A 15,193-nucleotide genomic window follows, 5' to 3' on the forward strand; every position below is an offset into this window, starting at 1 on the left:
TTGTGTTTTCTTCTTTGCTTCCATTTCAGTTTTCAATTCTTGAACCTGTTTGTGGGTCTCATGTAGGTATTTACTCAATTCTTCAAACTTTTTGTTATACTTCTCATCCATTTCTATAAAGGTGTTTTTTACATATTGTTTAAGGGACTCTATTGCTTTCATAAAGTCGATTTTTTCCACTTCTTCTGTGTTTGGGTGCTCAAGACCTTCTATTGTAAGATCATTGGGTTCTGGTGCTTTCATATTGTTTTTCAGGTTATTGGGTGAATTTTTGCCTTGGCGCCTGCCCATCTCCTCTTATTGATGCTCTCTAATTGGTCTTTTAAAACCAGATCAGGTTTCCCTGCTGAAAGAGGCTCCTCTTGCAAAATGCCCTCGTTCTGTTTCCTGGCTTCTGCCAGGGGCCAAGATCCCTCTCACCCCTCAGACGGGTCTTCAGGAAAAGAACCAGGTTCCCTGTATTCCAGGGACCTCGCCAACCAAAGGCCTACCTCTTTGATTAAATTGTCCTGGGGCGATCTGCTCTCAGTGTTGCGCTGGTCCCTGCCGCCTGCGTTGTCTGCCACTGTGTCAGTACCCGCCGGTCCGGCCCGCGCCAGCTGCGTCGCCCACCGTGCGTCGGTTTCCGCCCGCCGCCGTCCGTGCGTCGGTTTCCGCCCGCCGCCGTCCCTCGACCCTGATTTCTTTTGTGATCCTAAGCATTGAACCCCAGGGCCTCAGGCATGCTGGGCACACCCTCTGTCCTGAGCTACAACCCTAGTCCAAGCATGGCAGGTTTCTGAGGTGCTGAAAAGGGTCGTGTGTGGGGTGAAGGAGACAGCAAGTCACAAACTATATCACAAAAAGCCCAAGGCACGCTGGTGGGCATTAAATCTATTTAAGCATATTAGTCTGTTTATTGTCAAATTTAGCATTAGTCTTATTATTTTTTTTCTATTTCTTTGGTAAATGAACTATATTTTCGACAGACTATTTTAAATTTAAACTGTGACTATTTTGTTCTAAGACTAAACTCCTGCATAAGACACCAAAACAATGCTTTTGGAAGCTTGCGATTATTTTGAAAATAAAACATTTAAAACAGAAACAATCAAAACACGTAAGGAGGCTGTGGTGGCGCATACCTTTAATCCCAGCACTCGGGAGGCAGAGGCAGGCGGATCACTGGTGGAGTTCAAGGCCAGCCTGGTCTACTACATAGTGAGTTCCAGGATAGCCAGGGCTACACAGAGAGCTCCTTTCAGGAAACAGCAACAACAAACCCAACAGAACCACATAAGGAGTTGTTAGCTTAGTTAGCTGTGACAGTCGCATCATGGCTTATGTTGAATAAAATAGCCAATGCTGCTAGAGGCCTGCCCTGCAGAGTTCAGATTTGCTTCTGAAACTTCCAACAAAACAGGAGAAAATGATCAATCATTATTATTATTGTATGCGTGTTTACACAGTTGGAGGACAGCTTTCAGAAGCCAGTTCTCTTCTCCCACTGCAGGGATGGAGCTCTAGTGCTGTGATTGGTGGCAAGCACCATCACCTGCTGAGCCACCTTACCAGACAGAGGAATCTAAAAAATTATTTTTTATTTATTTTATTTTATTTTTTTGAGACAGGGTTTCTCTGTGTAACTCTAACTGTCTTGGAATTCACTCTAGACCAGGCTGGCTTTGAACTCACAGAGATCCGCCTGCCTCTGCCTTCTGAGTGCTGGGATTAAAGGCGTGCGCCACCACCGCTTGGCTTAAGATTTTTTTTAAAAATTGTTTTAAAAAGTAAATTAATGAGGACCGGGGTACTGCTCTGTGGTAGAGGCTCTCGTGCAGTGTGCACAAATTTCAGGCTCAATTCTGAGCGTGCCCAAAAAGGACAAAAGAAAAGAACGCCTAAGCCGGCAACATTTAAACTCGACGGGTCCTCAGGTCTCACCCTCTATTATCTATAATTTTACTTGTGACAAATTTGATATTATAAAAAACTACTGTAAGATGTATCTACACACAGGAGCGAACCACGTGGTTAATGTGGTGATGGTTTCTTTTGATCATTTATTCTTGGCTCCTTTGACCACTCTGTCCTGGGTTCTTTCTGACCACTTGGTTTTGGCTCACCAGAAGATGTCAGCACCACTTCAGCTAGCATTGGCAAGTCTGCGCACTCGTGCCCCCTCCTGGCAGGAGGGGGAAGTACCACTGGGGGGCCCGGTCTGAGGCCCTTCATCTTGTCTATTCGGGACTCCAGAGACTCTAACCCTTTTCCTGCTTACATTGGATCAAAAGTGCCTAAACCCGGCCTACTGCAGCACACTGCACTTCATTTGACCCACCCGCAATACACAAAATAACCACAAGATGGCAGCACTATCCAATAACAATGGCTTTGCCTCCATGGAGTTTCATTTCTGAGTTCTAGTGTATTTACTGACATTCGAAACTATAGAAACTTCATCAATACACAAGTCGGCACTTCAGGCAGAGGTTCGAACTCTTAGTGCCGAACTGTGGCAAAGTTTCCAGGGTCTCCAGTTTGGTTTCCTCCATTAAAGCGAAAGATTCCCACCGAGGTAATGGCAACATCCCTTAAGAACACCGGCTGGCTTTGTTCTGACACACTGCCGTCATTCAAAGCCAGGAGATCGGGGTTGAATGGAAGGGATTTGGATATGTTGAGCCAAACCAAAGACTGGCACATTAGCATCAAATATGATAGTATTCTCTAAAAACAAAGCTGTTTGCGTTCCCACAAGAATCGAGATGACCTGTCACGATGGCTGGAGGCAGATTTTTGGCTAGATCTTAGGTTTTCTGCATCCAGATTAACTACCTGAAGGATCCTTTACTGGGATTCAGGGAGCAATGAGTAGGAAGGACAGTTACTGAATTCAAACTCGGAAACTGCTAGCTCAAACCTGGACAATTTAGTGTTCGCAAGAGGTCGTTGACACACAGAGGTCAGCATCAAGGCTTGGTGAGGGGTCCTCTCTGTTGGAAAAGGATAAACATGGCAGGGTAAGCATTCACAGCCTGCCTCAACCACCCTCTGACTGCGACTGACTGGAGGAGGGAGAAGGCCGATGGGCCGACTTCCGGAGGTGGTGGGCTGACCTCTGGGGAAGATGAGTGAGTCGGGAAGCCTGAGGCCTGGAGCCGGTGCAGAGGGGAAGCTGCAGATTCAGAGCACTTGGGGAGAAATGTCCTGCAAGAGGGGAGCTGCTGAGCCAGGGGCCAGGGAACATTCTGGACACAGAACTGCCTGCTGCTTTCCCACGGTGTGGTCACAGCCAGACTTAGTGACCTGGCTTGAAGAATTGAACAATAATGAAAACACAACAAACCCAACTATGTGGGGCACAGTGGATTTTTTGTTGTTCTTGTTCGTTTGTTTTTGAGACAGGGTTGTCTGTCCTGATAGGTTTTTGTTTTTTGAGACAACCGTGACTGTCTTGAAACTTGCTTTGTAAACCAGGCTGGCCTTGAACTCAGAAGTCCACCTGCCTCTACCTCTGAGTGCTGGGATTAAAGGTGTGCACCACCACTACCCGGTTTACAATGGAGGTGTTTCTTTTCTTTTTTTTTTTTTTTTAAGAAGCAAGTTCACATTACTAATTGCCCCCATCAAAACAACAACAACAAAAAGTGGTGAAATCTTACAGGTTTCCATATCCAGGCTGGAGCAAGCTGTGGGGACCCCATGGAGGAGGCTAGCAGGATCCTGGAGAGCTCTGGTGGTGACTGGCTGCCTTGCTTGTGTCCCAGGCCCGTGCTGCAGCCAAGCCCTTCCTGACGGACTGAGGTTGGGCCCTTTGAATTCTTCAAGCTGCTGTTATTCCAGCCACATGCAGCTGTCAGAGGCCAGTGAAACCATCTTGGCCTTGGCGGAATGAATAATCTAACGTTTGAGACTGAGTAGAAGGGTGACCTTTCTTTCATGTACCGAACTCAGAGGAAATGGCCAGGCAAACAGAGATACAGCTTCACAATGGAAGCGAACTAGCAACACTGCTAACAACTCCATGCAGACGCCATTGTTGCTGCATCTTGGAGGTCGAAAGCAACAGTATGAAACAAGTGGTTTCCGGGCCTGCATATAGTAACAAACTCGGTCAGTGCCCATACGTTGTGCTTCTGCTTTGCTTCTGACATGAATGATGGTGTTGGACTGAATAGCAGCTCAACAGCTAAAGCAAATGGGGGTGTTGGCCAACTGTGGGTGCTGAGCCCAGGGAGTCCCTGGGTAAAGATAAGCGCATCTGGACTCAGATGCAGGAGGAGACAGCCAGGAGCCCTGTGGTCCGGGTGAGAGGATGAGGATGTTGACATTCAGTTCAAACAAATTTAACTCCTTGTACCCCACTGTACCTGTCCCCTCCACCCCTACATAGCCTCTAAACAGAAGTGACCTTGGCCTTAGAAACTTTTTTTTGAACAGGTTTAGGCCTTCAACTCCCTGTGTAGCAGAGGATGACCTTGAAGGATGACCTTAAACTCATAACTGTGTCCCCCCCACCTCCTAAACGTTCAGACTTGAAGCCTATATCACCATGCTCAGATGTAGAAAACCAACTTTAGGCTCTACCTATGACACGGAGTTGGAGGTAGAGGTGGCTCACTGAAGCCTTTTCCCTGGAAGCAGATGGTGGTGGGGTGTCATAGCAGGATGCCACCCATTGTCCTAGGTTCTTACCTTTCCAGAGCGGGCAGTCTGAGCAAGGCTTCCACTACCAGCAGCATTCACCATGATCAACAGTAGCAGGAAGTGGGTTCTGGCCTCATTTCAGGCCCACAGGGAGATTTGCGTGATTCTTCCGGAACAGGTAGTCAGGTGGAGTACAGGCTTTGAAGCTGGACAGACCTAGATTTGATGTCTCGGCAGGCATAGCCTGTGAGACCACGAATCCTGACCTGGATGAACCTGACTCTCCCAACTGTAAAATAGAGTAAGATGTGTCCAGACATCAGGGAGCTTCTGAGTGCTAAAGGGAAGTTGCTAACAGGCGGAGAATGCGTCGGGAGAGCACAGCTTCCCAATCCCGGGGCTGGGAGGAGACCTGCAGAGACGCAGTGCAGGGCTGGGGTGCAGGGTTGGAGAGCGACTCGATGTAGAGAGTTTGCCCAGGAGGTGTGGATGCCCCAGTACCACACACAGCCAACATGAAATCCACCTGTGTGACCTCACCCATCTCAGCTGTGAGAAAATGCAGAGCCCACGAGACAGGCTGTTCTCTGTAGAAGCCAGGTGTGTGTGGTTGTGTGTGTATGTGGCCCCAAGGGAGGGGTGGAAGCTCTGACGCTCCTGTCTTGAGGTTTGTGCTGTCTGAGGGAACAGTGATCTTGCACAGGACCCCGACTGCACAGGGCTGTGGCACGGAGATCCTGCAGCTTCCGATCTGCAGGACTGGGTTTGCGGTGAGGGGAAGATGGCGGAGTGTTCCGGTCTGGACGTACAGCTCAGTGTAGAGCGCGTGCCACACACGGCTGTGCCCACGGCCCAGGTTTGAGCCTTAGCATCAGGAAAAAGAGTGGTGTCAGCGTTCTGCCTGTTGTCTCGTGGAGTCCTGACTGAAGAGTAAATGAAGTTTGTGTGTAAAGACTGTGCCACACAAGGAAAGCTGAAGTTACCACTTAGCAGTGTACCTGACGTGAGCATCATAAGGATTTTACATTAAGTGAATTTGGAAGAGAATTAAGTGTAAGGGAAGTTTCCAGCAGGCAAAGATGAATGTAAGGGGAAGGAGGTAGCAACTTAAGACAAATCAGTTTCCAAGGGGTACCGATGAAGTGGCAGTGGGGTAGAGTCAGGACGGAGCTCGGGGTACTTCCTAACAGCCTTCGCCAAGGACGGTTGCCAGTTGTCATGGTCTGTTTCATCAGGAATCAAGATGACTGGAATAATTTTGTCAAGTAGAGAGCGAGGTGAAGCCAGCTCAAGGGGAGCTGGGGTTCCACTCACAGCTTTTCTGGAGTGTAACCACTTTGGGGGAGGTTACGGAAAGATCGCAGTCCTGGCAGATAGATGGTCCACACCTATTTCCTCTGTTCCCATCTCTACTCTCACTGCCAAGGAAATGTCCTGTAGAAACCTGGAGTCAGAGGCTCCTTTATGCGAGGCTTGCGGATTGGGTTCTCGGATTGGCTTTCTCCCAAATGGTACCCGAGGCAAAGGTCTGAGACACCAATGGTGGCAGCTGGGATGAGAATGCCCCATTCCCATTTAATCGCTTTGTTCTCAGTGCTTGGTGCCCTTTTGGAGGTGTGGCCCCGCCGGAGGAAGTACGTCATTGGAGGCGGGCTTTGAGAATTTAAAGCCCCTCACTATTTCCAGTTTATTTTCTCTGCTTCCTGCTTGCAGTTAAAGCTGTGGTCCCTCAGCTTCCTTCTCCTGCCACCATGCCTGTGGCTTGCTGCCTTGTCATGATGGACTCTTAGCCCTCTGGAACCATACACCCCAAATCTGCTCTTGGCCAGCCTTGGTCATAGCATTCATTGCCTCAGTGACAGAAAAGGACCTAATCTACCAAGGCCCCCAACAGGGCTCATTCTTCTTTTGGGGGGAGTCAAGGAAGTGGTGATTATCCATGGGAGCTCTACACAAGATTGTTCCCATTAGCATCTGTCCTGGAGCAGGAAGTGCTCACCAAGTTCCCCGGCTGGGGAGAGACAGCCATTGCTGGTGATCAGAGCCATTTTCTCCAGTGGCGTAACCACTCATAGGTTGCCCGTGCTCTATAGGAATCTCGCTGGATCACCAAGTTAGACTTGAGTGGTACTGCTCTGGTGTCTCAGTGCTTTACCTGAGGTCAGCAGCACACAGGTGTGAACAATATCAATGTGGTGGTGTGAATAAGAATGGCCCCACAGACGCATGCATTTGAATGCTTAGTCAGCAAGGACTGGCACTGTCTGAGAAGGATCAGGAGGTGTGGCCTTGTCGGAGGAGGTGTGTCACTGGGGGCGGGCTTTGAGATTTCAAAGGCCCAAGCCAGGCCCAGTAAGTCTCTCTCTATTTTTCTCCCTCTCTCCCTGTCCCCTCTCGCCTCCCCTCTTCCTTCAGATCAGGAGGTAAAACTCTCAGCTACTGTTCCAGCGCCACGCCTGCCGTCATGATAATACAGTACTAAGCCTCTAAAACAACAAGCAAGTCCCCAACTCAGTGTTTTCCTTTCTAAGAGTTGCCTGGGTCGCAGTGTCTCTTCACAGCAATGGAACAGTGACTGAAACAAGAACACAAAGATGTTAACTATTTACCCAGTTTATTGTGTTTTTTACAATAAAAATAAATTAGTTGTACACAAAATAGTGCTGAAAACAGCCCACATTTGCTCATATAATTCACCTTCTGCTCGTCTCCTCCTTCCATAATAATTTAACACTGTAAAGGAGACACAGACTGGTGGTGTCCTCAGTTCCCCAGTGGGCTTCTCGCTCCCGGCTCTGCAGTCCACAGGTTAGCCTTGAGGCCCTGGCCCCAGGAGCCCCCAACAGGGACCCTGGGGTTGTCATCAGAGCTGAGAGGCTGCCACAAGTCCCCAAGCCTCTCACAGCCCCTTCAGCCCAGGTTGTCCACAGCTCTGACCTGAGGCATGAGGCCGGTGAAGCTAATAGGGGGCCACACTGAGAAGGAAAGAGAAACACAAGCCGCCTGCCCTTCTCCGAGTGTTTGGGTGTGAGGAAAGGGCAGATTATATGAAAAAAAAAAAAAAAACAGAATATTTAAGACAGAAAGGTGGCAATCTTAGGCACAATACTGGCGGAGGAACCCCTGAATATGTCAAAAGCAGGGTCAGTTATATCTGATCTTAAACTTCCAAAAGTTTGGCCAATCACTGTACTAAATGACTATCAGGATTGACTTAGATAGAATAAGACACTGTGGTGCAGCCATATACCAGGAGGCTGGGTTAGTATGATCAAATGATTTTATGAAAATATGGATGGCATATGTAAATAAATACCTATTGGGTCCCTTTAACAATGAACATATTCTAAATAAACAGAACTACTTTGGTGTCACGAGCCACTCTGCAGATATAGTTCAGAATACACTTTTCCTATAAACATCTTGTATTTACAGAGAACATAATAATAAGTTATAGCAAAGTATATCCTGTCGGGTGGATGTTGGGGGGCTGGGGAGCAGGAAGGGGAGAGTTAGTGGGTGTGACAGAATGGATTTGTCTCTCACTCAGGCCAGGGGCTCATCCTCTCAGGAGGCGGGGAGCTTCCACATTCTTGGGGTTACCCATCCACAACATGATGGGTATCCCACCAGAACAAGGATCCAGACATAAAGGATGGTTTGGGGTTGAGGGTTACTCTTTGTCAGCAAGGAAAGATGTTTTTACAAAAGAGACTGGCAGTGAGTGGCCCAGACTAGTCAAAGCGGCCTCCATAGAGGTACATGACCTCAGGTAGGCAGTTAGCTGACCCCCATGTCCCCGTGCCCCTTTGTGAAGCAGACGTGGAGATGGCTCTGACTAGGTTGCCAGTGGCTGCCATAGGAGGTCACATGCTGTTCACAGGAAGGGGACAAATGGGTTTCAGATGGTGACAAGGTGGTAGCAGCTGTCACTTGCTGTCTTTAAGCAGGTGCGCCACCCAGAGCTGTGCCACTTGGAGAGCCACGAAACCCTGGACTTGGAGGTGACCTTGAGCAGCAAGTTGCCGAGAAAGATATCTGGATACCTTCCCACATCCTGACACTTGTCCTGTCTCAGCCTCCACCCCTAAGGGGTGACTGTTCCCAACAGCCTCGCCTCCGTAGATCTACATCAGCTTGCAGAAGTTTGCTATTTTGTTCCACTGAGGGTTCTTGTGGTGTCTCTTCTGCGATGTCACACCTCAGAAGTCCACCACACTGTCTCTAAGAGTCTGTCCTCTTTGTCAGGATTGAAAACCACAACTGAATGTTACATAGGAGCGGTAGTCTTCCTACAGACACAGGGACCATGACTCCTATCTATGTTTCCTCTGTGGCCTTGGTGGCTAGTGGCATGGCATATATAGATACATGTATGTGTGTGCATGTGGAGGTCAGAGGGCATCAACTGTTGGGCTTCAGGTGTCACCCACAATGTTTTTTGAGACACGGTCTCTCACTGGCCTGGAGCTTGCCCAGTAGGTTGGGCTGGCTAGCTGCTGAGCCCCAGGGATCCACCTGTCTCTGCCTCTCCCATGCTGGGATTACAAGTGAGTCCATCACACCTGGCTTTTTGCATATGGGTTCTGAGACCTGGGCTCAGTCTTTGTCCCAGCACTTTGTCAATTGCGCTAACTTGCTAGTCCCGGGGTCAGTTATATCTTGGTGCTTCCTCCCCACTTTCCTGACTCACATTGATCTTAGCTGAAATTCTTCCCTTTCTGCCATTTTTCGACTGAGCAGTTATTCTTTTAATCCAAAGGTAGGACTTTAGCCGCTTTCCAGGGAACTGTTGAGGTCTGGGCTTTCTCTTTACTTTTTATTTTATTTTATTTTTTAATTTCCTTTATAAATCTTTTAGACTCTTCTTGCTCTGGCTCTTGGCTCTCCATGGCCAGGGCATCGGCCAGTCTTCTGCTAAGACAACCAGGCTACACACACAATGTTCATCTGTCAAGGATCAGACGCTGGTCTCCCCCTGCAGGGCTGGCAGATCATCACCCTGTTGCAATGTAGTCTTTCATTTTGTTCCTCACATGGGAAAACTAATATGCCAACTCTAAGACAGTTATTAATAAGATGAGGAGACTATCTTGGGCAGGTGTTAGCAATATCTAGAGTTCTTCACACCACACAACAAGTTGAGCGAGCCTCTTCCATTTTCCAGCCCTCTAGAAATCTACCTTTACAGAGAGAGTGTTGGGTGTAAACGCTTAGAGAACAAACAGCTGGAGCGTACTAAAAGCAAGGCAGAAAGAAAAACACAGAAATCCTGGGCTGAGAAGAAGTAATGCAAAGGAGCAGCTGGGGGCAGTTATGAGAACTCCCTCCCTGAGCCACTGAGAGATGCTGAGAGATCCTCTGGCTTCTTAATAGGGTGAGCATGGTTTACGAGCAGAGGACTGCTCCCTCTAGTGGTCGGGTAGCATATTTCCTGCAGTCCCTGGAAGGTGAACCGAAATAGATTACACAGGGGCTGCAAGGAAGGTTCTTCTTCCAGTGAGTGGAAGACAATCAGCACAGACTTTTAACTTGGGGCTTTGCTGATTTTTGTTGAGAAAGACTACACAGAAGCTTTAATTTACCTAGTTTTTCACTCAGAGCTAGGGATGTGGCCTCTGGCACATGGGGCTGAGGGCAGGAAATCAGTGTTGTAATATGTTTCAAGTCCACGTCACAGTCAATGAAGAGAAGGGGATGGCAGATAAAGGATCATCTGCAGGCACTGGTGTCCCCTCCCTGGTGATCACGGGGGATCCCCAGGGCCCTGCTGCACACACTACGGAAGGGTGAAAGCCATGCAGACGATGGAAGAAACCAGGACATAGTGGCAAGATTGGCCTTCTACAACAAAGAGGTTTATCAACCCCATTCTAGAAATGCATGACTTTTTAAAGGGGACTGACCTCCCGAGGACAGCTCATTTTTCTGGAAAATTCCTCTGAACTCAGGAGAGGTGTTTCTTTTCTTTGCCTGAAGACAGGGCCTGCCCCCTTTGCTCTGATCCCCCCCCCCCACTCTACAGGGGGATCACTGTCCTTCCTAGAAGAACTCTGAGGTGATGTCTGAGACACAGGATAGACAAAGCCATTGTCAACCCAGCCCAGCCCTGAGAATTTGCGAGCTGGAAGGACCAAGAGGTCCACTCTCCACAGAGAAGGCCTTTATTCCCTGTTAGCCTGACACTGGGTGGCTTCAGATGCTAGTACATTTTCCTTCCTGGGAGCTAATGTCAGGCTTTGCTTTAACCAACAGATCTTTCAGGCCTTACCCTCTGGCATGCACACGAACACCTTCCAGTGAATTCTTCAGGTGACTGGCTTGTCCAGCAAGGTGACAATGGCTGTATGAAGGAAAGGTTCCTGGGACAGGCGAAAGCATGCAGTGAGAGAAACAGGGAGGAAACTGGACAGAAACTGTGTGTGCAACGGCTTCTCCTGGTATTTAGCATGGTTGGCACAGTCTCTGCCGGGCTGTGTGTCTACATGCCATAGGAACACGAGGAGAGGCGGAGCTGCGGAAGGACTCAGTGCCCAGCTTCCCAAGCAGAGAGAGATGCTGGAGATACTCACAGAAAGCCAAAGTCAGTGATCCTGACAGAGTGTGTCAGACCAGACAGGCGACATTAGCCCCATGGCTGGGAGTGATTGCCACGCTGGCTGGGGCGGGTAATGAGCGCATGGAGAGACCCTGTGATAAGGTACGTACCCGCTTTAAGAGAAACATGCCCAGGACCCGAAACAAGACAATTTCTGTAATTTTGCAAGTTTTAAGAAAAGAATGTTCCTCTTAATTGTCTCCCCCAATCTCCAGAGATGGTTCACCTTTCAATATGCACTGAGTCCCTTCAGGCCTGGGGCCTCTGGAATTACAGTCAGCTAAAGTGTGTCAGTGAAGGTGGGAAGGATTTCAGAGTTCCTTCTCCAAGACCCGCATCATTAAAACTGATCTTGATGGTCAAGTCTTGTGGGAAGTAAGAGTCATGAGTCACAGGGGAAGAGGGGAGGGGAGGGGAGAGGAGGGGAGAGGGAGAGTAGGGAGGATGTGAGACTACCAGCAAGAAACCCTTTAATCAACCCACAAGGCCCAAATCAGACTCCTCCTATTGCAACGTGGAGATTTCCTGGGACTATTGGCTTGGCTTTCCAGCAGGGGGTAGGCCACAGAGAACCCAGGAGAGAGGGCGGAACTAAAGCTTGTGGGATTTGGGAATTTGTTCCAGCTCCAGAGTGCCCCAGAAAACCCCTGGCCACATTCTTGCTCTCCCTGTGGCTTTTTTTTGTCTTGTGGGAAAGTTCTGTTGAGGATGGAACTTAGCAAACACCACAGAGTCCTGTCAGCAGGAGCTGCGACCTAGGGAAGGGGAACAGGGGTGCAGACATCTTCAAAGGACTAAATACTCGGGTGAGGCAGCACTTGGGGACAGAGCACTTGGGGGAAGAGGAAGGGCTTCAGAAGCTTGGGCTCCATTCATAAAATACAACTTGACCCCTGGTCCGATAGGAAGCCCCGGTCATTCTTCAGACTATAAGGCCAGTGGACAGGCCCCAGGTTGGCCACTGGAGGCGCTGTGGGGTGAGGTTATGCTCAGGCATCTGAGGTAGGCACTCAGCCTTGGCACAAAATGGCCAGCTCAGTTATCTGAGTTGAGCCTCATTCCTTGTCAAGTAGGAGCACTTATTCAACCCCTGCTTCCCGTTCTGGGACACTATGGCCTCCAGTGAGCTAAGGTCTGAGAATGTATGTACCTGCTAAACAAGAGAGCACTCTGCTGTGGGATACCTCTGTCCTGAGGTGGGAAACAGTCTATTGTCCTTAAGAATGGTGACAGGCACGGCTGGCTGAGGTAACAGGGATGCACAGGTCTCAGTAAGGTTTGTTGGTGACGTAGGATGGGGTGCTCTCCTCTCTTGACTTTCCAAAGGGGTGCTAATTCTGGACAGGCCAGTAGCACCAGGAAGGAGGCTGTGCCGGGTCAGTGGTCCAGTGGCTGACCTGGACGACAGCAAGCCTGAAGTTGGGATGAGAGCCGCATGCATGTGACTGCTTGGTTTTCAGTAGGCCCCATTAGCAGGTGCCAGTTCCTAAGGAAGGGCGTCATCAGGACAGAGTGATGCTCAAAGGGCGTTCTAGCATCCTGGGTACCAGGTGGTACACTTTATGAAGGTGAGAGTGGGGGTCCCTGGCGGAGCACCAGCCAGCCAGGTGCACTGCTTGCAGCCGCGGGGGAGCAGGAGCGTTATCGACTTCCCAGGAAGCCTGTGTGCCTGTTGGCCACGCGGGTGCAGGAGGCACAGCAGGCGGTCTTGTAGTAGTTGTAGACACAGAGACGCGCCTGGACCACCACATTGCAGTTGTAGTACTTGTCCTTGCAGTTTTCATCTATGGTGGAAGAGAACAGAAGAAACTCCTGAGCCCTAGAGGCAGCCAGGACCAGTGGGAAGAGAAGAGAAAGGGCGTGTGTGTGTGGGGGGGCACAGAGCTTCCTCTGGGTCCTATGTGTCTGGGAGCCTTGAGTGAGCACATGCGGAGACCAGAGTAGGATGTCAGGGATGTCCAGGAGGGGACTTGTTAGGGCTCAGCAGAAGTGGGAAAGGGGTGAGAGGGGATGATGAGGAGGTGAAAATGTGACCCCCACATAATGCACATGTATATGAGCTTGTCAAAAAATAATAAAGGAAAAATAAGTTGAAGAGCAACTGAAGAAGATATCTGATGATTTTTGCTTCCCTTCAGAGAGAGAAAGAGAGATGGAATATGTGTTCAAGAATATCCAAGGACAGTGGGCATGTCTGTAATCCCTGCACTTGGGAGGCTGAAGCAGGAGGACCAGGAGTTCGAGGCCAGCTAGGGCAGCAGACTGAGATGCTGTCTCAAACAAATGATAATAAAGTAGCAATCATGATGAAGAGTGGCAGCGGGATGGTGAACGCTGGTTTTGAGGGTTTTCCCCATAAATTGTAAGGAGAAAGTAGAAAATGGTCATGGAGAGTACCTGAAATTGGCCCATTTTTAAGTCTTGTTAAAATAAGTTTAACTGGTGCTGCTTGCGTGGGCATCGGTGTGGGGTTATTTGCCAGAGCACAGGCAATTTACAGTAGCTACAGCACCTTCCCCAGCCACCAAGAACACCCACGTGCAGTTCCTTGGCTATTCATGGGTATGGTCTTCACCTAGTGATCTGGTCATTGAGCCAGGACCTCACCGACTGGCTAGACAGGGTGGCCAGCAGGCCTCAGGGAGCCTTCCATCTCTACTTCACCAGAGCTGGGGTGACAGGCACGTGCCACTGCACCCAGCACTCATGTAGGCGCTGGGGATCTGAACTCTGGTCCTCACGCTTGTGCAGCAGGCATTTCCCCACGGAGCCACATCCCCAGCTTCCGAACCTTTCCTCATACTTGAGCTGTGCGCGACGGTGTCCTTAGCTGCTGTGTGGCCTCTAGAAACTGTAGACTTTACACATAGTTCCTGGCCACTTGTTTGACAGTGAATTTGTGCGTTCATTTTTATTACTGGGGAGGATGTATCCATGTAAATATTTTTTATCCATTGATAGACATTGTTTCCATTTTTTCCAATTATAAATAATGATCGTTTAAGCATTTTTGAAAGTCTTCTTTCCGGGTTTTAAGACACATACAGTCTTACTAGATGTGATGGCTGCCTTCCAAACTATGTGAAGCTATTTGTAGTTCTCTTGGCAGAACAGCAGAATTCCATTTTTTTTTGACAGGGGGATGAGAAGAAGATGGGGTCTCATGCAGCCTCAGCTGGCCCTAGTACTGGAGGGTGACAGTGACCTCCTGATCCTCCTGCCTCTGGCTCCAATGTCTGGGGATGATCCCAGGTGTGTGCCACCACAGCTGGTTTATGCTGTGCTGGAGATCAATCCCAGGATGCTGTGCATGTTAGGCAAGCACCCTACATTCAGAATTGCACCCCCGGATCAGCAGAACTGTCCTGGCCCCGTCCTGTATTTTCTTCTGTCTAGAATCCCGGGGAGAGGTGGAGCACACTGCAGTGGTGTTGCCGCTCAGGGTCCCTTTGCTGGGGGCAGCTCTCTTTTTGCTTTTGGACTCAGAAAGGTCTTTCTATGCAGTGGGTCCAAATCTTTATTGGTTCCTGTGTTGCAAGTATCTTCTCTGGCTCATAGCTCTTCCTAGCGCTTTGCTTATGAGGTCACGCGATAAGCAGACACTTGACATTTTAACGTTATTGGAATTCTAGTATTTCCCTTGTGGTTTGTGCTCTGGGGTTTTTGCTTAAGAAATTTTTCCTTATAAATAATTTGATATATCCAACCCATATTCGATATATCCAATTAAAAAAATCCTGTATGGATTTTGATTACCATCACTTGAGTGCTGAGGAGCTGGTGGTTACTGTGCAAACCTGAGGACCTGGGTTTAATACCCAGGACTCACATGGAAGAACTGGGTATGTAGTGCATGCCTGTAATCCCTGTGCCGGGAGGATGAGCCATGTGGATCTCGGAAGTCTGCTGGATGGCCAGCCTAGCCTACACAGCCAGGCACAGGCCAGAGAGGCTCTGCCTTAAAGT

The 15,193-nt window shown here is 49.1% G+C and overlaps 1 protein-coding gene across 1 annotated transcript in view; it reads right to left on the reverse strand.

The window, feature by feature from the left end:
* Positions 1-9,375: 9,375 nt before the first annotated feature.
* The window catches only part of Thsd4 (thrombospondin type 1 domain containing 4), a 572,599-nt gene continuing 566,781 nt past the window's right edge, over positions 9,376-15,193 (reverse strand). The window contains exon 18 of the mRNA XM_050151848.1: positions 9,376-13,011. Coding sequence (XP_050007805.1) covers positions 12,869-13,011 — 143 coding nt within the window. The 3' untranslated portion in view covers positions 9,376-12,868. The remainder of the gene's footprint in view (positions 13,012-15,193) is intronic.

This window comes from Alexandromys fortis, unplaced genomic scaffold (genome assembly GCF_014885135.2).
Source record: "Alexandromys fortis isolate MF-2015 unplaced genomic scaffold, M_Fortis_MF-2015_v1.1 scaffold_70, whole genome shotgun sequence".
NCBI classification, from domain to species: domain Eukaryota; kingdom Metazoa; phylum Chordata; class Mammalia; order Rodentia; family Cricetidae; genus Alexandromys; species Alexandromys fortis.